Source organism: Dromaius novaehollandiae, chromosome 9, assembly GCF_036370855.1.
Source record: "Dromaius novaehollandiae isolate bDroNov1 chromosome 9, bDroNov1.hap1, whole genome shotgun sequence".
Lineage (NCBI taxonomy): Eukaryota > Metazoa > Chordata > Aves > Casuariiformes > Dromaiidae > Dromaius > Dromaius novaehollandiae.
In genome coordinates, this window is record NC_088106.1 from 16,513,616 (window position 1) to 16,537,141 (window position 23,526).

Below are 23,526 nucleotides of genomic sequence, written 5' to 3' on the forward strand. Positions count from 1 at the left end.
TAGAAGCAATTGTTAGTGGCAGGTTTGGGTTTAACGGTGCCCTCGGGCTTTTAGTCATCTCAGGACTAAATCAGCTGTCTGGGTTTTAGAGTAATAAAATTATCAAATTACGTATGTTTTAGAATAGTAAATGGAATATATTGTGTCATGTCAAAAGTGCTTTTTTCAGTAAAATTAGCACATAATCTGAAGGGTACGTTGGGAACACCAACTACTGGAAAGCCTCTTTAAAATTGATTGCTGTGTGTGTAAAGTTACTTTGAGACTGAGATTCAGAAATCGTTGTCTCCAAAAGTTACTTTGCATACAAGCCGGCGTTCATTTTTAGCAAAAAAGTTTGTGTTGAATTGTGAACAATTTTGTGTGTATGTATGTGTGCACATTATATATATATATACATATATATATATATACACACACACAAATGTAAAAAAAAAAGTGTATACCCATGAGAATATATTTTTATATATGTAAATCACAATATATATTGTGGTTTATGTATGTATATATAAAGCACAATCTTGTTGATATTGCATAAATGTTACCTAGTTTGAGAGGGAAGAGTCTGAATTTTTGTGCATCTTTTGATAGTGTGATTTATTGTGAAATCTAAAGCTGAATGCTTCACTTCCAGTAGGCAGTCATTTGCTTGCTTTTGCACCTACTTACCCTTCCAGTGTTCAGAGCATTTTTAATTGTAAACACGTGTATTTACTGAGGCAAACTGGAAACTCTTTACTATAAAATTAGGGTTTTTTTTTAAATTCTTTTGTAGAACTGCAGATCCTTTTCTTACTTGGAACACATTCTCATGTTTAAAACTTAAACTTGGGGAGAAAAGCCATATGAAGTAAGGATGAAAATGCTGTTATGATTTTAATTTGGTAATTTGTACTGCAGATAAGAGACATTTTTTGCATTAACAGCAAGCCAAAAATATCCAGAAACTGCACTTCAGTCATTTTGTGTCAGATATGACCAATGGTTGCATTTGTTACTACACTTGCACATCAGTGGCTCTTTTGATATCTAAGTGTATTAATGATTTCTAACTTTGCTACAATTCGGAGTACTTCAGAAACTTGGGTGCAGCCTCTTAAAGCGACACCATCTGTGGTGCGCTGCCCTTCTGGGGTGAGCCCCAGCGTGCCGGGCGGCGCGGGACGCGTGGGAGAGCGGCCCCGGGTGGGGAGCACTGTGGCGGCCGCCGAGCCCACGGGGCCTTGCTGGCAGCACCGGCCTGGTTTTGCTTGCAGAGGGGGCTCTTGTAAACAGGAGGAGGTGAAATGCTGGAGGGCAAACACCCCCAGCAGACTTCTTGTGGATTTTTCATGATGTCATTTGGGTATAGAATACTAGACACAGAAGCGAATCTCGCAGAGAAATGGTACCTCAAGTGCAATTAATTTTTTAATGGCATTTAATTAGTTCTCTGACTATTTTAAGTGTGGGGGTTTTATTCTATCCAAATAAAAATGTATAACTGGTAACTTAGTGTGGGTACTTCATAGTATGCAAATCCCAAATGAACTTCAGTTTTAGGTTTAAATAATTCTGAACTGCTGGTAATACAGAGATATTTTTGGACATTTTTTTCTTTATTCAGAAGAAAAGTTGCAAGGTTGTGCTGCATTAAATATAAAGTATACCATTATTTTTGAGATCATGTTTTTGAATGCTGTAACTTACTGAAAAACTGAAGGGTCAGTATCTCAATGACAGCATATGTTGAACAGCTGCATGTATGGAACAGTAATGGAGAATAAGCTGTTCAGTCCTTCACATACAGGAAGAAAAACCCCTGATCTCATGCAGATTATTTTATGAATACATTATTCTCCATTTTCATTTATTTTTTTGACCATGTGAAAAGAACATTGACAATTAGGCAGCTCCATTTCACATGTCTTGCTCCTTGGCATTCCAGAGCAGGATATTAATACACAATTAATACTACAAATATTTCTGGTGTTTGTGTTATTTGTACTTATTTTAAATTATGATATCACTTTGGGATGTCCATGAAATGAAGCATTGCCGAGATGCCTACATTTGACACCAGCTGTGCATCTGTATGTATCATGGTGGAACACTGTGACCGAATTAGCATGTTATATGCAGTTTTATTCAAGGTGCAATAAACTGAAGTCTTCAAAGGAGAAAAGAATTCCAGCTGTTAAAGGCTGCTTCCCATGTCTGTTGTTCAAATGTGTTGTTCTTATTTTGGAGATCGTTGTTTACTTATTAAAAAAAAATTTAGAGCTCTTTGAGGATAAAAGGGGTTACTCAAAGTACTGGACTTGTGTTAAAGGAATAAAACCCAACTTTCTTTAATTTCTGATCTAATATTTCAAGTCATTAGTTTGTCATGTATTGAGGCTTAAACTGTAATACCGAATGTCCTATTCTGTGGTAAGTCAAGAAGTTCTGAAAATACTTGAACATGTATCTCCTTTTCTTACATCACTTAAGTCTCTCTTGTGTTAACCACAGACTTCTCGCCTTTCAATGTGAATTGTTGCTTACTTGTAACTAGACTTCATTTGTTTTTCATAATCTACCCAGTTTTAACAATTGTGGAGTAAACTTCCACTCTACAGTAGCTGAAAAAGTTCTTCATTTGAGGGGGGGGGGGAAAGAGGGGGGAGGAATGTTAATGGGTGAATGCAAAAAATTCCTATGTATGAATATACTGATGTGGTATTAAAATGTAAAATCTGATCTTCAACACCCCACCCCTTAATAAAGTCACTTGTGATGGACATCTTAAGAACACATAGGAAATAAGGAACAAACCAGCATCTCGCAAAAACAGACTTTTCCATGCTGTGTCTATAAGGTGCAGTTTTTAGAAGAATTCAGCACTGAGCCAGTGAGTTTGTTAGGCTTGGCAGTGAAATCTGGTGGGTTTCATAGGATGAAAGGTAGGCTAGTCCTTCTGAAAATAATTTCTGATGGATTTCGCTGTACTGATTACATTATGGACATTTCAGAGTATAAATTTTATAGTGTGGCTAAGATGCCATAGAAAGATGCCTTAGAAAATATAGACATGAAAGCACTCTTTTAAGGACTTTGAATTTTGAGAATGCCTTGACCTGCAGGCAAATGTTTCTGGAAAAAGGAGAAAAACACTCATAGCTGGAATTCCCTGCCGTCTGACAATGTGTATGTTTCCCATTTTATTTCACTTTCATTAATGTGACACTGTCACATCAATCTACTTGCAGGCTTATCGGTATAAAATGCCTTCATCTGTGTTAGTTTTCTTCAGGAGCCTTTTAAAAAATATTAAGCCAAAAGTACCTTCCTGTTGAGTATTTTTTTTTTTTCTCCACTCTTTACTCTTTATTCAGTTACCTAGGAGAATATCAATGACTTGTATTTAGTTGTGAGCATGATACCAGAGATTTTGCTGTTGAGCACTTACCATGAAATGAGAATGTGAGAGGATGCAAATTTGCATCAGCAGATGTGGAAATAACACTTTGGTTCTGTGCTTGATCAAGTACGTGAAAATAGTACTTCTGTATTTGGTTCTGGTCTCTGTACTTACAGACTATATTAGTGTGACAGTACTTCATAGTTGCATCTTTAAATAGATCTGAGTTGTATACAGGAGAATGCTTGGCTGGAATGTACTTCTTGTTTTATGTCCTATTGTTTTCCTCAATGAGGAAGATGTTGTGTCTTCCTGGGCACTTTACTTGTTTCTGATTTAGCACTTCCACTAGACTGTTGTGAAGACTCATACAGAATACATCAACAGCTTAACATATTACTTTGGTTGCATTAGAAATTTTGCTTCAGCAAGATTGTGTGAAATTTGACTTTACTGTTGCTTTTGTGTCAATTATTGGAGCTTATTTTCTGACAAACAGTGTCTGGAAGTCCAAGTAGCAAAGGTTGTTTTTTGGGGAGACAATGTACTTTGTGAGAAGAATTGTAGATATTTAGATTTCTATACTTGCTTTTAAAATATTGCTTCCCAGCCCTTTTATACAGGAGCTGAGCTGTTGAATGCAAAGCAGTGTTTCCTAACAGCTTCAATTGCTGGAAAGATCTCTTGAAGGACCCTTTCAGATTTAGTTTAACTTCTAAACTGGATCGGTGAGAGAACGAGGACAAGTATTTAAATTTGGAGAGGCATATGCTAGTGGTCTAAAACCACGTTGTTTTATCATGCTGTCTGTCCTTACTGCATCAGAGAGAATCTGGCACTGTGAGCTTCTATTTAGTTATCAAGTTCAGGTGTTTATCTCTACTTGTTGATGTCTTTGCTTTGTTCTTACCCTTTTTCAAAGTATGGGCTTGACTTGTACGGAGAAAGCAAAAGCATAGAGACAGGCTATGCAATTCAGGCTGCATGTTTTCTTAACTTTGGTTTATAATTTTTCTTATCTTATTGTTGCATGGTTTGGGAACATTAAAACCTGGAGGAGGAGGGGAGAGGGTACAGGAAAGAAGGCCAAATTATGATTTGGGTTTTAAGCACTCTTTCACCCTCATTCAGATATTAAAACTGTCTTAAAACTTTTTTTTTTGTGTACAGAACATTATGCTCCCGAATTTCTTTTCATGTAAGACATTGGATTGATGTGTGCTTCTAACATGAACTGGATTTCAATACACATCCCACCCAGAAGAGAGCTGTAGTTACTGCTGTCTTTCATTGTGTTATGGTATCATCAGGTAGCTAAGGACACGCTTGCCTGACTGATTTGGTTTTTTTCCTCTGTGAACATGACATTCTGTATGACCTGAATCTTTAAAGTAACAGAATTACATGCTGATGTGGGTCTGTGTCGTCGGTTTAAGGCATGGGGCTGTAAGGGAGTTCCATAATCGCTTGACTTCCTTCTGGTTCTGTCTCAGTGAGATGCCTCGTTAGTGGAACTTGCTAAAAATCTAACACCACAACTTAATTGTCTCCAGAGGGTAGATTATGTACTAATCTGTGTGTGTTTTGAAATATCTTCCATCTAAAATATATACATGAGCTCAGACAGACTAAATCTAGATCTTTGTTCGAATGAGTTACTAAAGCTGTTTCATGTTTTTCCTACGTGAATGGGTGTCACTTGTGTGTTGAAAAGTGTTGCTATAAAATTTCAGCAAAATCTTTTTGTATTTGTCCTCCATATTATGTCGCAGATACTTTGTTCATTTTTACTGTTGTTTAACTGCTGGGCTTGTGAACTTAAGCAGCTGTTGAGGCTGTGGGCCTGAACAGTTAACACAATGACTGGGTATCCCTGTGATGAGGTTTGGGCAGTGTTCTCTTATGTAAATTAGCATGGTTTTATTAAAATAGATTTTTCTGTAGTTATCACCAGTAAATAATGTCGTCCATAGTATTCAGTGACTGGTTTAAAACTCGTTGGGGGTGTAATCTAGCACTTGCCTAGGTGATTTCTGGAAGAAATCCTGTTAACTGTGTTGCATCAGAAGAGAAATGATTTGACTTCATCTTGACACACCTGTAAACCTGCAGCTGAATCCTTTAGGGCAGTATCTGTCAGAGGTATGTGACAAATGCTTAGCACTTGATGGGTTTGCACTTTAAATTATGATTATTAATTAGAGTAGTCTGTAAAGCTGCTTAAAAACAGTTAAATTGCTTGGCTGCTATTTAAGGAGTGCTGGAAAACTTCCCAGCTGTGCAGCTGAGGTAGGTTGTGTGCGGCTCCAGTGCTGCTTCGGCACATCTGTCTCTATTCTTCCTTTGTTCTCTGCTTTGTGTTGTGCAGTCCTCGGCTGGCCCTTCTAAACCAGGGTCTGCTCGGAAGCAGAGTTGTGTCCAGGACTTGACTACTTTATTTGTAAGCAGAGAAATGGTCTCCTGCTAGCCCCTCTCGTATGGTTTGGTCTACTCTCTTCCTCCCTTTCTTCCTGTTGTGCCAGCACTGCTCGTGTCTCATCTTGCTGTGAGCCACTTGAGGGCATTAAAACAGCAGAAAATTAATACTGCTGAATTCAATGTTGTGCTGGATTAGCTCCCTGAACTAGCTCACCATGGAGTCAATGTGTGCCAGGAGCCAAGGGGCAAGCAGACAGTTGTGCAGGTGGGGCAGCAGAGATCCAGTGGGGTCTGCTCCTGTGGACGGTAGCTGCCCTCTGGGTCAGTTCGGCTGTACTGTGAAACTGCATCTTTGGATGCCTGTGAAGTTGGTCTGAGGCAATGAAACTTGGTGTAAACAACATGGGCTTTTGAATCATACGTGGCAGCAGAATTAACTTGGCATGACTGAAATAATTGACTGAATCCTTGTTTAAGGGACGGGCAGTTTTGGATGATGGCTGCCTACCTGTGCCAGGTCACTTGAGTGCTCTGCCTCAGTCAACAGGTAGCTGTCGGAGGTGATGCTGTACAGTAATGAAGTACAAAATACTTCCCCTCCTATGGAGAACTCTCTCTTACCAGGTATACTGATGTGCCTTGAAGCTGAAGCACTTCCATGCATGTATGTATAGTATGTTGTATATGTATTATGTAATATATGCAGAGGACAAGGACAGTTTGATATCTTTCAGAATAAGTAGTACTGTGAGTGTTACATTTCTGCTCATCTCATGTCCTCGTCTACTGTTTGCACTTTGAAACACTATCATGTATGTATTTGGTCAGTATATTTTAAACATTGGTTAGTGTATTTTAAACATGAATTCTGAAACTCTTGAGCAGTTTCAAGGTGACCTTACTATCATTTAGGAGATATTTTCTGATCTTGACTAGTGCATCAGAACCCAATTAGAATTTCACATTTAAGATGCTGGGTTTTTTCTTTCGAGAAGCTCATAGCCCTCATCAGTGCCTCCTATGAAAGATAATCCTTCACTACAGTATTTTTTTCTTTAGTTCTTAATCTAAATTATGACACACTGACCCAGTAAAACTTAATACATACTCTATTCTCTTAAGCACTAATACAGTGGATGAATCTTAGTAAACAAATGTTTCTCAAATAGATCTAGAGACTCTTTAATTACACTTGGCAGTGTCCAAATAATTGTTTTTAATGTATGTATCTGCTTTCAGAAAAAATCAAGCGAGTTCTCTGTGCTTAGCCTAAAAATATTCACAATTCTGTAAAAGTTTGTCTTGAGTGCACTGTGACCAGGGGGTGTGTGTCTGTGTGGGTGGTTTTTAACCTGAATGCCACTTTTAGTTCTTCACAGGATCTTATCAGGTCTGAATTGTGAACTTAATACACTTTCAGATCCCATCTTCCTCTATTTCATTGTCAAATTTAAGTTTGAGGTCTGTCAGGGACATCCTGGATCACAAGTCCAGTCTCCCTTGTGGAAAGGGAGATGGCCAAACGCTGCCTTCAGCAGCTGAGCAGGCTCCTTTAAAATAGTACAATTCCTACTTCCTCTGTTTTAAGACATTTTCTGTGCTTCTCATAGCTCTAATGTTTGTTTTCTAATTTTCAGGTCACAAGTAGTATGATATTGGAAATGTTCACTTGTGGTTTTGGCTAACACTGTCCTTTAATTCTCTTCTGTTTCTGATGTTGAACATCATTGCTGTGACAGCTAATGTCATTCTTTTTTTTTTAAAGGTTAAAAATAAGTCAAATACTTTTAGTACTCTCTCAGAAAATAGATGAAAATAGATAATTGGGAAAAGTCTAATGCTGAGCAATCTACTGTCTCTTTAGTGCAGGGAAAGGAAAGGAGACTGTATCTTCTGTCAGGAGTGAGCTGTTAGCTTGGCTGGCTCATCTCAAGAGGCCTGCCTGTTGAGGATGTGGAGAATTAAGACTCTTTTGAGTGACCATCGCGGTTTTTCACAACTGTCAGCATTCAGCATCTCTCCTTTTCCATCCAGTTAAGTAGAGGTCTGGAAGTGTTTTCAGGTTGCTTAGTAATAGAAGTCTTAATACTTTCACTTTCCTTGTGGGGATTATTTCTCCTGCCTTGTAGTGCTGCTTTGCGTGACCAATATTAATAGAGATAATGCTTGTACTGCTTCTGCCTTGGTGTTTCTAACATTTCAGAAGCATAATCTCTCTCAAAATCTAAAGCTTGACCTCATACATCAACAGAAGAGCACTGAATGGAACAGTGTGATCTTTTTTTATCTCCAAAAATAGATTGAGATATAACCTTAATGACTTCTGACATCTCATCAGTTACTGGCTAAAAGAAGCTCTATTTCTTCAATATCAGTACCTCATTTGTGTGCTTGGGTAGGGGCCTGGGGTTTTTTGGGGGTGTGATGGTGGTGGTGTGCTGTTAAGGTAGGCTGGGACTGGCTAAAGCAAAATGGGTCACAGAAATGCAACGAAGCAAGTAGCTTCCTTTAAGTGCTCAAGGGAGCTTGTCCCTGAGGAGTCCTGGGTTGGACAGATGAGGTGGCTGGAAGGAGCGAGTGAACAGATTTGTCCTCTTTCGACAGAAGTCAGTTGTGTCATTTCAGCTTGGGTCCCATGGGACCACGTCTTTGCTGGCAAAACTATATATTGCTATAGCTATACTACATGATGAGGGTACAGAAGATGAGACGCACTGCTGTGTATCTTGCTCCCGGAAGAGGGAGATCCCATCCTTGTTTCCTCCCTCTTTTGCACTAGCTCTGGTGTTAGTTAAATCTCAGCATGAATCGGGGTCAGTAATCCAGGAGAAATCTAATCCAGCAAAGGAGGGGTAAAAAGTGGGCAGTTTTCTGTTGATTTATACTGAAGGCCAGAATAAAAAAAAAAGGGGGGGGGAGGATATGGTGCCATCCCCAGAGTTTGGGAAAGGGGTTGGGGGCAGTAATATTAACCCTGCTGTTATGAGTTCAGCTGTCCCATTTGACTGTACTTGGAGTTACGTTTCTGTCATGTAGACAAAAAACCCAGATCTTCTATAAAACAAGTGCTCCTGGGTGAAAAAAATGAAATTGGTAATATCTACAGGAGTTGGTAACTGATGAATCATTTCAAGCAGTTTCTTTGTACTTAATCTTGCAGTTTTTATAGCTTTGTAATATTGCAAGACTTCATTATATGAAGACAATTATTATAGAGAATTATATAGACAATCAGATTACTATTTGGCGATTACTGGATTACTATGTATAAATGATATATCAAGAAGATGACAACTGTCGTTGACTAAAACAATAGTACATACATCTGAGAATTCTGTTAGAGAAACAAGAAATGCTTTTTTTCCTAAATATACTTTACTAGTAACGGAAACAGCTTTTTCTAATTTTAAAACCCTTATACATTAAAGGCACAGAAAAGCCTTCTAAATGACATGGCATGCTTTCCCTGTAAACTAGTAACATTGCTGTGATACTCCAGAGGGATTAGGTAAATGTGAGATGTGGCTACAAAATGTTGAGGTGTATCTTACGGACACAGTGAACCATGCTGGAAAAAAGTTACATGATTTCAGCTTTCAGGTTTAGTTTTAACTAGCAAGAGTATGCATGACTACTTAAAATGCCTCAGAATTGGCTGAGACTAGAAAGGTAAAATTGGGGTGAAGCTTATGTACAAATGGATTTATAATGCAAGTCCATGCCTGCTTTGCAGTTGTCAGGTGCTGGATGATCAGTTAATAGGGAATTCACAGTATAGACAAGTATTATGTGTGCCAGTGACTTCGTTAATACCGATCAGCAGAGATCTGCAGGTGTAGATGCAGCACAGAGATTGGGGCACATCCCTGATGGATGAAGAATAGTCTCTGGTCTTTGAAATGGAACGGAAATGAGTAAGACTGAGTAATGTTTGGGGGGGGGGGGGGGCTTCCAGGGTGGGGAAGCCTAACCTGTCTAGCAGCAAAACCACATTTTATAATTTCATAATAAAATCAGCAGTTGTGAGTTAGTATGTTGACATCCCAATATAAAAACTTAAAAAAAAAAAAAAAAAAAAAAAAAAAAACTTAAAAAGACTTTGGATGACAAGGTGATTTTAAAAAAACCACTTTGGCAGACTTGCTGAATCAGCATGGGAAAACACTATTGAGGCTGTTATTTAAAGGCAGGATAGAGTTGTAAATAACTGGTTGGCACTGAGAGTTTCTGCTATTCTGAGAGTTGTCATTTCTTTTTCAGAAGATAAACATGTATATTAAAGCTAACTTATTACTAAAGTTAGAGCTAGTTGTGATCTCTTAGGAACTGAAGTGAGAAATAAGCAGTCTCTGCACATGGTTCTGTGCAAGTACTGCGGTATTAAAGCTTGCACTAAAACTGAAGCAATATGATGTACTGAATAGAAAACTAGCTTAAGAATCCAATTCTGAATGAGTAGCTTCCTTCTCTGTTTACTTTTGCTGTCTGTACAATGGGAGTAATGTTTATGTCCATGTGAATGTGTTAAGTGCTGTAAGCAGTACTCTTCTAGTCTGTTTGTAAATAGGTCTTGTTTGGACAGGTTTTTTTGTAATGTTTAAGTCACTATTTCAAAGCAAATAAAATGTCAAATTATGTTGCATTTTGTAGCCCTTCCTATTTGACAAAGTATTTATTCTAATATTGCAGGGACACCAAAAATTGAAACCTAAGGCATGCGTATGCATATATGTAAATCATTGAAAATAGTTTGAGTTTACTTGATGTTTTTCTTCATCTTCCTGCTGACTATTAAGCTTTTTTTAACAATAAAATGTTATGTTATTTATTACATTACACTGTTTGTAAGACAAGTAAAGGGAAAAGTTTTCTAGAAAAGGGAGCTGGGGACATCTACTGCATAAAGAAAAGTGATGGCTTTATGGTAGTTTTAGGTGCAACTAAAATGGGTAAAACTTTTTTTGGATGGGATCAGTCTTTAAACTGAAAATACTAGTTTTAACTTATGTCTAGATTTTACTGCTTTGAAATCATTGAGGCAGAAGATTATTATTTTTATCTTCTCTAAGTGTCCTGGATAATCTTTTCACAATTCTGTGGAGGGCTGATCTTTTTCTGTAATTGTTTTCTTCAGAAATACCGCTATCAGGATGAAGATACACCTCCGCAGGAGCACAGCTCTCCGCACATTACCAATGAGGTGACAGGTCCAGAGCTGGTTCACGTATCGGAGAAGAACCTGTCCCAGATTGAGAATGTACATGGATTTGTTTCTCATTCTCATATTTCACCTGTAAAGGTAGGCGTTTTTAATCTATTATGACAGTGAAGTGGTATGATATATACTTTCTAGGAACATAATTTTGTGAAAGAAATTACCAGCAGATATATCTACTTCTATTTTTACAGAACGATTCCTTTGTAAAACTCATGTTGCAGATGGTAAGGCTTTTGAGTTAGTTCCATACAGTATTCTAACTAGAAGGGCACACCCAATAAAGCACTCGGATAACGAATCTAGGTAATGGAGAGGTCTGGGATGCAGGTATGATAGGGCACTGCTGTTACTGTTGTTGCATTTTGGGGTTTCTAGAAGGATCTCATATAATTAGTTCCAAATTTGGTTCTAGTAAATATTTTACTCAAGGACCTATAGGAAAAATGTAATGAGCTGCATGTGAAACATGTTTTTAGGAACAAAGCAAGCAGAATATTGGGCTGTATCCTAAAAAACAAACTTCAGGACAGATTTAAAAATCAAGTGGTCAGAGTGTGAGGTTACTGAGGCTGTGGCAGGCTGGTCTGTTGATGCTGGGTTCTATGAACAAACACTAGTGAGCGGGAGAAGGAGCTGCGACGTGCTTCTGCATAGCATGTGTGAGGCCACCACCTGAATCCTGCGTCTGGGTCCAGAGCCTGTGCTTCTGAGGGGCTGTTGGAAATGGGGAGCATGTACTGATGCTTCAGATGGTTTTCTGCAGTGAAATTTGGAACCTGATCTCTTTCATAAAGTTGAGATGTGAGGGACTTCATCAACGTGTTTGGGTTTCCACAGAGGAGAAGTTTGTTTGTTGAATTAGTAAGGAAATGTAGCTTGGTTGTTTTATAAATATACTAAGTGTGCCAAACTAAATATTGTCTTTTCTGTAACACTTCTGAAACTGTTTAGCTTGCTTTGAGGAAAAAGTGGAGAAATGATTTGATACTGATCAGTGTTTGGGTTTTAGAAGGATAACCTTGTTCATGGTAGGTCTGTGTTTTGATATTTTTGGCACGAGTTGTTGATGTGTGATAGTATTCCTTGTGACCGAAATTGGCAGTGCAATGGAACAGTGCCACAGTATTTTAAGAAAAGGTTGTTTTGAACCTAGTAAGATTTTTCAGAAGATCTTGATTATAAAGAAAAATTTTTTTTGAAGGTACTAGCTCTTTATAATTGATTTATAAGTCCTGAATGGTTGTTTGGTAATCTCTGTTCCAGCTTTCCTAGGATGTTAAAAATGTATGTTGGTATTGAACATCCTGGGGTTTTTTGTTTGTTTTTTTTAAACTTTATAAGTATTGCAAAAGAGAACCTTCTGTGGTCTTTAAGGAAGCACAGAGGACAAGAGCTGAATTCTTTAAGCCCTTATGAAACAACTTTCTGGAGCGGGGGGCGGGGGCTATACTTGCTTCTTGCAGAGTCTTGTAAAAAAAACCAAGCAGACTTTTCATTTTGAGTAACTAGGATTTCAACTTTGTGTTGCTTATGAAGATAGACGCACTTGTTATATTTCATTTGCTCAGTGTATTGCATTCAAGAAGTAGTATATTCAATTTTGTATGTGCAACTGTTAGAAATAAAACAAACAAACAAAAAAACCCTTTACCTCTGCATTTTGGGGACTTGGGGTAAACTGCTTATTTACAAGCTTTTCCTAATTCTTAGCACAGTTGACCTTACATCTCAGAAGGCATAAAGGGAGCAAAAAGGTAAACTATAAAACTGTTTGTAATGAATGTTCAAGTATAATGCACATCACAGTGCAGAAACCAGTACAAATTAAAAAAAAAAAAGTTATGCGAGATTGAAGATCTGTTTCCACTGGGGCGATGTAGACATTATTTCACTGTATAAGGTACATAAGACTGTGCAAAGGGGATAGGGCTTTAATTACCTTGGTTTCTTTCCAGCTGCCTTTGTCTAAGGGAGACCAAACTACTCAGGTAGCTCCTGTGTTTGACTTTCTATTTTGGATCATTTTTGCCAATAGTTAACTACATAATATAGAGCCGAGGATATGATATTGGTAATATTAATGTTCTGTGGAAGATGACTTTTATTCCTTATCTCTGTTCCATAGTAGGATTGGTCTTTTGTGCTTGATAAGATTGTCTGTTTAAGGCTCCCAGGCAGACTCTTACAAGCAAGCAAGGCTCGTGGCCAGACCATTTATATGGGACCCTTAACTATCCACTTCCGTCAAGTGGCTTCTACCCCCTGTAACTCTCTGGTAAAGACACTGATGGAAAACCTAGGGCAGTTCTGCAGAAATAAATGAGTGATTGTCCTCTGAAACCCTCTACTCGGACGTGATCATCTCCAAATTGAAAATACTAGTTTTCTTGGGATGTGTTGAGTATACAACTCTGCAGCACTGTTCTAGAAGAAAGAAACAGCATATCCCTTTTAAATTATACTGGAAACTTAGTTAAGTAGAATTTAACTATAATTACAAAATACAGTGAAGCCTTTTAAAATGTTAAAAAATACTGTGGATCTTGATTCTCTGCATAAAAATACTATCATTCTCTCAAGCATAAAGACTAGGAAATCGCCCACTTAGTATGGAAGAATATGTATGAGAGCAGTATTACTGTGCAACTCTTGTATGACCATTTACGCCACACAACTGAGTGGGCTTTTTTTCAGGAGGCTGCTGTCTTCAGTTATTTCAAAGCAGTATATAGTACAGCTGGAATTTGAGCTTTGCTCATCTGAAAACCGAGGTGGATGTTGTTCACCAGTGTATTGTGAAGCTTTGAATTCTGGCGTAAGGTTGGCTGCTGCTGTGGTTCTGTCCTGGAGAAGTTAATCTCTGTATGTATGACTTTGCTAAAAATAGGGTCAGTGGGGCCTTGAGGTTGGGAGCGAGGTTTGAGTGCATAGTTTCATAGTCTCTTGGAGTTTTCATGGGACCTTTCTGACTAAAATGCCCTTCAGCTCACAAAGTTTTTCTACTCTGGGAATAGTTTGCTGAAGTTACTGGAATAAATGCAATTAGAAGTTGGACCTGAACATGCCAGAGACGCTGAGGATTCCTATAACATGCTTAGCGTAGGTGGTCCTGTTGTTGTCTTGGTTTAATAATCTGCAAGAGATGTTCATAGTTTTGGCATAGCATATGTTGAAGATATTTAGCCACAATAGCTCTGAATTAAGAGAGCTCTGCATAATTTATTTGGTAGGATGGCTTGTTGCACTGTTTTTCTAGGGACCAGGTCTTGGCTAATGGACAAGATCTTGATTAGCTATATTCACTAGCAAATTTCCATAACAGAACCAGGTTTAATAGAGGGCATGAAAAAGTCTTACTAAAATACAGTGTTCATTACCCTAATGAAATAATGTGTGTGTTTAATGCGAAGATGGTTTTGTAAAATAGCAACACTGCATCCGAAACTTCAGATACAGACTGTTACTGGTTTACGAACATACAGTTAAATGCAAGCACTGTTTTATGATCGTATGCAGCTTTCTTAGAAGTGCTGCAGAGGGCAGCAGAATCAGCTTTTCTGATTTTCTTACGGAAGTCTCTTACAGCCTAGAACAATAATGCTGAATACGGGTGGACTTGGTGAAGAACTGAGATGCCTTTTATTACCAGTCTGCATTTTGTCCTTAGGAGAAAAGCATTCCAATTTCGTACGACTTAAATCAGCTTTTGCAATGTGTTTGGACTGTTGCACAATTTTCAAAGGGCAGCTTTCAGTTACTAAGATGACAAATGCATATCCCTAATTTTTAGGGGATGAACATATAACTATGTTACTATTTATCGAATGTTCTAGATTAAGAACCATAGTAACTCAGGGTGGTTTACCCTCTTGACAGAGGGTGAGAGTTGTGTAACTTGGATGCCTCAAGCATCAGAGAAGTAAATCTGACCTAGGAGAGCCCTTGCCCTCTGTTCCCCATTTAACATTGTGATGTGGAGCACTTCTTCATCCAGTAAGACTTTTTGAATGTTTAATGGGAGAGAATCATGAACAGAGAGTGAAAATAGTGAAACTTCAAATCCTTCATAGATGCTTTGTTCCAAACACTTTGAAGAATGTTTTCAGGCAGGCAGGTTGCTAGCTGCAGCTTTTCTGTAGTGGGAGGTCTCAAAATTTCTTGTAGAAACTCACAATCACAATACAAGGTGCCCTGAGTTACTAGGAGACAAGATAGGACTGTGGTGAATAGACCTCAGTGTGAAGGCCAGCAATGCAGCGTGAACAGGACTGACCGCTAGATGGTGGTGCGAGAAAAGGATTTGTCACTCCAATTGTAAAACTGAATTTAACTGAATTGCTGTCATACCTTCAGATCGATGTCTTTCAATTTAGCATTTGTTTTCATTAAATAGCTCCAACTGAGTAAAGTCTTTTGTAGATATGGTACCATATAAACTCTTAACTGTAAAGTGGAAGTTGGAATTTCCTATCAAGGTAACAAGCTTGGAGGAAAATATTATTGCATTGTTTTAAAGTGACAGGTCATGCTAATCCCTGATGTAATATGATGAAAAATATCTATCTTAAATTGCAGTGTACTTCATTTAAAGTATTTTCCCTTTTATGCACAGGTTGCTTTGTTACTCCGTATTATGATGTAGCGAGGCAATTCAATATTGAGTAAGTTTAGAGCCTGGTTGGGGCTATTATGTGTTTCTATGTTATGTTTGTATATTATGTGTTATTATTTGGGGCTATTATGTGTGCTTTCACTTGTGATAGAGAAGCTCCATTTTAAAGAAAAAATGTAATGGTATATAAAATACTAAATTATTGTATTTTGTACTGGAAAGGTGCATCGTGACTAGTGTGATAAATGTTAATCTTTATCCTGTGAGGTGAAGATGCTCTCTAATAAACTCTTAATGTTACAATAGTCATCACAGTTCCATTATGTTTCCTGTTCAAAATTTGCACAAGCCTGTTTCTTGGAGAAATTTCCAAGCAGTTGGTAAGTTTAGAAATGATGGTATGGTGTGGTTGCCTGCAGTAGCAGTAAGCTGGGCTCGCTGGTCCAGAGAACTCCCTCTAGTTCTCTTTTCTTCAATTAAATCTTTCTCACAGCTGTGTCTCTTGAATTTTTCACCATAATGCCAATCTTTAAAGGGTCTGAGGAGAACGTTTGCATTCAGTTTATTCCTTACACAGATAGCATACATTAACAGCTGAACATATGTATTCTGGTTGGAGCATTTGTACTGACTGTATTAAGCTAATAAGAAATTATTTGTTCATGATATACAATAAAATTTTAAGGAGTGAATGAATAGGAGAGCACAGCCATAAGAAACTTAAAACATCCTACATTTGGCATCTTTAGAATAGCCTTGTACAATCATCACTGCAGTAACATAAATGGTATGCTACTTCCAGGAATTGTGAGACATGGTTAATTTTGAATACAAACATTTTAAAGTTGTGACTATGTAATTGTTGGCTCTGTACATATTATGAAACAGTCAACTGCACTCTTCTGTGATTCAGCAGATAGGTGTATATTCAGAGAAATGATCATCATTGTGCGAGTGACTGCTACTGGGAAAAGGCAATATAGAGCAGTGCAGGCAGCTCCATGATTGACCTTTTTCATTACCAGCTACCAAGCAGGTGCTTGATCTCATTCAAAGACCAGTTATTCTCTTGAGCACCATTATATTCTGCCAGAGTACTTAGGCTTCAGATAAAACAATAAAAATCCTTACTTCCTATAACAAAGATTTTTTTAAAGTGTTTTAGACTCTAACATGTAGACTAATGCTGCTTGCTCATTTAAAGCACAGCGTTGGAGTTTTTTGTTGTGGTTATATATTTATTTCAGTAAAGAGAAACTATGACTTCATAATATTCTGGCAGTAAAAGCAACTGAGTTGATGCTTTCCTATGTTTGAATAGTGAAGTATTTCAAACTAAGGTGAAATACTGTCCCCTGTTGAGCTAGAAGACTGTTTTGCTCCAAAATTTTAATTACAGAAGCTTTAATTACAGAAATCCTCTTCCTAGGGGAAACATCTGGTACTAGGTCCTAAACTCCTCTGATAATGAGCTGAGTAGCTATAGGCCTGCAGCTTTGCTCTGTGTCAGTGTCCTCCGCTTTATCTTTGCATTTACCCAGCAGTGTCAGGTGTGGGAGAATTTAAACTTAGGTGCATTTTGCGTAGGAATAACAGTCTTACTCAAAATCATCTCCTAATCAGATCCAGCAAGGTGCTCCCTACAGCTGCTTGTTAAATGAGCTTCTGTTCTGTTTTACACCTTTTTTCTTTGCAACCCTAAAGAGTTTACTGTTTCAACTAGCTTTCATATCTGCAAGACCCTTGCATTTCCCTGTTAGCCCTGGCAAGTCTGCAGAGTGGTAGCTTCTCCTTTTTCTGTGCTGAATTGTGTGCATGTGCTGGGAGAGAGTTTAAAACAACTGTCATGGGTTATTGGACACAGAACTACCTCCATTCGCTCTACAAGTTGCTGAACTACAAATTTCTGGGCTCAGGGGTGGTTTATTGAGGGAGGATTACTCTATGCTTATGGTATTAGCTGGTGTGAGATGGTAGGCTGGATGGGCGCCTCATTTGACCTAGTGCAGTGATTTTTGTCCTTGCTAGGTAGGAAACAGTCTTTAGCCTTATTGTTTCCTCTTGCTTAGAAATGGCAGCCCCTGTTTTTGTTTCATACTTTGAAATGTTTGAAATGCTACCTTTTGGGAATCACTACTCTAAATACTCGGTTTCCAGTTGTATATATCAGTGGTATCCAAACTGATGTGACGAATGCTGCAGTCTGTCTTCCTGGTGTAGCAGTCCCGTTGGCTGCGTGCACTGTGGTTTTACTCTGTGGAATGAGTGTCCTGTGCCCACCAAATGGATGCCTGCTTTTTTCACGTGTTTAGACATCTTTGGAATAGTAGCTGAAAGTAGACTGTACTTTTTAGGACAGTTCATTTGGCCTCTGGTCCTGTTTCCTGACACCCCTATAGACAGGCGTTTTCAGGCTGGATCAAGTGTTCTGGAAGAAGTATAGTGCTCTCAGGTGCCATCTCATGCATTTGTGCCGTTATTCGATCGGAAGAGATGAGGCCTGGAAGTGGACTGCTTTTACTAGAACTGCTCACCTTGTTTGCTTCCTGCAAATAGTGTAATAACTGGTGCAAGCATGAATCCTGTTTACATCCTAAATGGATAGAAATCCAGTTAGAGCACCGCTGGAATTAAATATAGCTGAAGGAAACCTACCCTGGCACAGTTTTATGCAGAGAGCCAGTAACAGTACTTTAAGAGCAAAAAGGAAGAAATGACCAGCATGTTTTAGAACTCTGTAGTTTAATTTTAAATTGATTTGAAGTAAATATAATTTTAGAACATAAATGTAAAAAAAATCTCCAGGATCTAATGGTATTTCTACTTAATGTTTTTAAATGAACTTGAATATGAAAATTCTTATTTATTAATGCTGTAATGCTGTATAAGAGTCTGCTTAAATTGACTGTGGTATTGCAGGAAGAAATGTCAAGGTGGTATCTGTTCTTTAAAAAAAAAAAAAAAAAAATCCAGAAGGGAGATGAAAAACTACGGCTTAGTCTCATTTCTGTACTGGGAAAACATGGTGAAACTATTCTAAAGAGTAGAATAGGCAAATACATGGATAAAGTACTGATGAGGAGGCAATGTAAGCTTTGTAGAGAAGTTGTGCCCCACAAGTCAATTTCTACGTACATGCTCAAATAATCTTGTTGATGCAAGATTCTGGGTCTTCTCATGTGTACATAATGGAATCCTTCAAAAAAGCTCTTAGAGAAATTAAGCTGTCACAGAATAAGGAGAAGTAGTCTTGATGGTTCTTTTCTTTTTTTAAAAAAAGAACAAAAAAAGGGGAAAGTAAATGGTGAGAAAAAAGTTGGTAATCATGATGGATAGAGGTTACCAGAAGGATCTTGGAAGAAACTGTGTTCTCATTTCATCATCTCAGGGGAATGAGAGCTCAGGGTTATAATAGATTAATGGAAAATCATCTGAGTGCTCAAAGGCAAATGGAATACAGGGAAAGTCTGGAGATGCAATAGGGAACAAAGTGCGATATTGTATGATTGTAGAAATCTGCACTGTTCCTGCATCTTGAAGACTGTGCATAGTTCCTTATCTCAGAAGGTATGTGAAGTTAGAAGTGCTTCATACAAGAAGAATTAAGAGTGGTCAGAGACCTGGAGCAGCTACTGTATGGTGAAATATCTATCAGTCTGTTCAGTTTGGGAAAGAGCTGAGTCAGATGGCAATAAAACTTAAGTCATGGTGAGTAAAACTATGAAAATCACTAGGGAATGATTATTATATTCAGAAATATAACTTAGTAGATGATAGTGTTCTCATAGCCCCTAAACACAATGAGCTGCGTTCAACCTCTCACGCTGGAAATCCTAAGCCAATGATAGCCTCTTGGTTTCTGGGTATGCCAAGAACGTATCACAACACACGTTCCCTGTCTCTTCTGCCCTTTCTCTTCAGCTAGAAGGGCCTTTATTTAAATCCTTCCCTTAATCTATGTGGGAAATAACTGCTCACATATATGTGTGTATACGTACATGTGCAATGTGCTTCCTTTAATGCAAAAGAACCATCTGCCTCTGTGAACCTGAATCTTGTTCTAATAAGATTAACAGCATCCCTTCTTTCTCTCCCCTCATCTAAAAAGTCTTGCCCAAATGTCTGTATAGTTGGTGTTAAAATAGACCTCTGCTCGTTAGGAGAGCAGAGCAGAACAGCCTTGTGTACTGATGGTCGCTGTCCTTGGTTTGGGGAACTACAAAGGCACATTCAAGATGGGCCAGCAGCCAAAGGGATTGTAACTTTACACCTGCCCTGCTATGTTTTCCTACTTGTATTTCCTAAATCCTGTTCCCCTCTGAGCAGGTAGACAAGATTCCCATGAAGATGCTCTTTCCATTTAGGAATCAGAATGTTGGTTGGCATGTGTTTGTTGGCTGCAGGAAAGTTGCAATCTATTATCTTTACCTAAATGTAATAAAGTTTTAGAAAGGACTTCATCTTCAGCAGGAAGTCAGTCCTCTGGAGTTAAGGATGCTATATAGGAGAAGAGCGGAAATTGCAAAGAACAACTTGAAGTTTTGTACGTATCACAAATACTCATTTTTGGGCTAGCTTCATCTTTGGTGTATGCTCTTCGGAGGAGGTGCTCTGCAATTTTTAACTGAAATGTCTCACCCAAGTTCTTGATAGGTTACTGCTTTTGTAGTTCCTATAAATGAGGAATATACAAGTATGTGGAGAGCTGTCAGTCTGCATCTTATATTAAGCAGTAGTTGATCAAATCTGGCCTTTCTTAATATGGATCTGCTCAACAAATTCTTATCAGTGGAGAGGAGGAAAAAAAAACGGTAACAGATGGAATGTGGATTAATGCTAATGTTGAAACTTAAGATACACTAATCAACATCAAGTCATCTTACCAAATGGTTATACTCTTCATTTCCCCTGAATTCTCAGTGCAGTTGGGTTCATTTTGATGCGTTAATAAAATCTAAAGAAACTCGCATTAAACATAGGATGTTTGTATCAGTCTGGCGTGCCAAAAAGATGGGCAGGAGATTCATGAACAGCATACGGAAGACCAGGCACTTCCGTCTGCACTGCTTGGTAAGTCATCTGAGGCAGAATGTGAATGCTTTTCAGTTAACTTTTATGTTCAATATTTCTGCTAGAAATACATTTTTCTCGAAAAATAATTGTGCTGGCAAACTTGTTTTGAAACTAGAATACTTGCCTTTATTGACTGTGTAAATTGGGCTTGATCTGGGACAATCTTTTCAGTCCTGTGTCTTGATTAAATGCTGAGATAGGCTTTCTACCACTTAGCAGAAAGGGTTAATGATTTCTTTTGCCTCAGGGTCCAGTTTGAGTAGTGCACTCCAGGACTTTGGCTTGGAATGGTTGAGGCCAAATATTGAATAGCCTTGTTAACAAGACTTAAATTTTTTATGCCAGTAAATATTTATTAAACATAGATTTCTGAAATGTTTATAAGGAAAATGTGAATATATATATACATTTTTGGAGTGTCTTTTCCTGCGTGGAAAGTTATTGTTGTATAGCCCTGTATTTGAGAATTTAAATTTAGCTGTGGACATAGCTTTTATTTTAAGAGGCAGAGAAAAAAGAAAAGTGGCACCAAAAGTAAGTTCTTGCCTGTGTTTATGTTGTTCTTGAATTTTCTGTATAAAGTATATATTTTTGTCTGATACTTTTTGTCAGGATATTAATATAAATTACGTAAGGTATTTTTTTGAATGTTTCAGGCTCTTTAAAAATTAATTTAGATATAATTGCCATTGTATATACAAAGATTTTTGGTGTGCATTTTCACCTCATGGTATACTTGCAACTTGTAAAGGTATGCATAGGAAAACTTGTTTCATGTGTTAGTGTACCATCTTTGAGATAAAATTATAGTATTATGGCATGTTTAAGCTTGTTTTTGCAAGCTGATCATATAAACTGGCTGAAGTACAAAATCAGAATGACTTTATTCCAAATATTTGAAGTTAATCTTTTAAGTATAGTAATCATAGTGGTTACTATATCACCTATTTAAGTGGTTGAAGAACAAAAGGTGCTGTTTTATGCCTGCTGCGAATGCAGATGCATCTTTTGGTCTTCACTAGCTCAGACTAAAAGATTAGGGTTAAAATTTTATTAAGCCATAGGAAGGTATGTGTACTGATCTAGAAATCTTAATTTTTTAACTACAGTTCTTTCTTCAGATTAATTTTTTTGAGTTTTACTGTTTTATTTTTTAATTGAAGGTGCCAAACATATAGAGGGAATGAAGGAAGCCCTCAGCTCCTTTTAAAGTTGCCTCAGATACTCGGAGCCTTTTCATTGTGTTTCCTGCCTCTAGAAGTAGCTGTTCACAGGCACAAGTTCAGCTGCCACCTCTCTATCCATGAGTCTTGGATTTGTCATCTTTTTTCCTAGATTTTTCTCTTTCTATCCAAACAGAAATACTGCTCTATCTGATTTCTACTTGTTAGGTATTTGACCCTCAGTTGCAAAGCTATTTGATGAAAACAAGCCCTTATTTTTAGTCCCACTTTTTTTTTTTTTTTTTTTTTTTTTAAACTGCAGTAGTTAGATCCTGGATCATGCTGGAGTTGTGCCATGCCTCCATCTTCAGGCTGCTTTGTCTGGAACATGTAAAACCTAAATTTGTCCCATCTCCACACTCAAAATTCTGTAGTACAGGCCCTCGTTTTGCTCCTGCTACAAACTGCTGCAACTGCATCTTCTTAGGCATCAGCAAATCCTACTGTTAATATCCATACAAAGTGTACATGCAAAGACAGCTTTCCCGTGTCCCCAGTGAGATTACTTAATGCCTTCCTTACAGCCTGTTACGGATTTTTGTCTCTTGCATCAAAAATAAAAAATAATAATTAAAAAAAAAAAGCCTTGGCTTCGCTTTCAGGAAACTTTGTCTACACCTCCTTTTTCTGAAGCGCTGATGCCTGAAGTATCTTTGTTGGGGTGCCACAGTTCAGTGTTGGGGTGCGGGGAATCATCCTTGAAAGAAGCTGCCTTACAGCAGAGTATTCCTGTCTCACTTTGCAACTGCTTGATACCACATGAGGAGCAGCAGTCCCTTGGCACATTGCTTGTTCTTGCGTTGGGGTGTTCCCTTTCAGGAGTTTAAACGGTATCTCATGTGGCTGTCGGTTTGAAGCCTACTGAGACGTAATTTTTTAAATCTTGGTTTTATTTTTTTATGTATGTATATATAAACATGCAAATATATAATATATACATACATATGTACACTATATATAAAGTTACACGCGTTCTTATTTGTGTTCTCAGGTCTTTTCGAATGTATAACAGTGTTGATATTTAAGAATGTATAAGGAAAAACATGAAAATAATGTCACTTTGGTTCTTATAAAAGAAGAAAACATGATTAAAAATTTAAAAAATGTAATTTGTAATTTGTTCTGAATATTTTTACTTATAACCAGGGGTAAAGGAATTTCTCAAGTAATAAATTCACAGGCATCCTTCAGACTAGGTATTTCCTTCAAGCCTGGAAGAAAATCACATTTTGTGAATGAATTCACCTTCAGTTCTGAAGTTTTTGTAGTATTAAGCCTTGATAATGCAAAGCTTTGATAACTATTAATGTTTGGGTTTTGGAGGTCTTATGAATGTCATGGGCAGATTAAGTTAGATGTGTTCAGTGCTTCTGCTTCATCGCCCTTGTCTAGTGAATGCTTCTGTCCATATAGTATAATATGTTCTGTCCATATGATATATAACCACTGAGTAGGTCTTCTTGCTCATCAGTTTTGACTGTGGGTGTTCCGTAGCGTTTACAGTTTGAGTTGATCATACAAGGATCAGAGTAAGGAATAAAAAGTTTCTTTTTGCCTTAAATGACTTACTCTCTCCATCCCTTGGCTGCTGGTCCTCCTG

General features: G+C 37.8%; 1 protein-coding gene across 10 annotated transcripts in view; it reads left to right on the forward strand.

The window, feature by feature from the left end:
• The window catches only part of LOC112981701 (disks large homolog 1), a 175,633-nt gene that overhangs the window by 48,457 nt on the left and 103,650 nt on the right, over positions 1-23,526 (forward strand). For all 10 annotated transcript variants that reach the window (XM_064516828.1, XM_026097547.2, XM_026097548.2 and 7 more), the window contains one exon: positions 10,935-11,099. In XM_064516828.1, the coding sequence (XP_064372898.1) occupies positions 10,935-11,099 (165 nt within the window). The remainder of the gene's footprint in view (positions 1-10,934; positions 11,100-23,526) is intronic.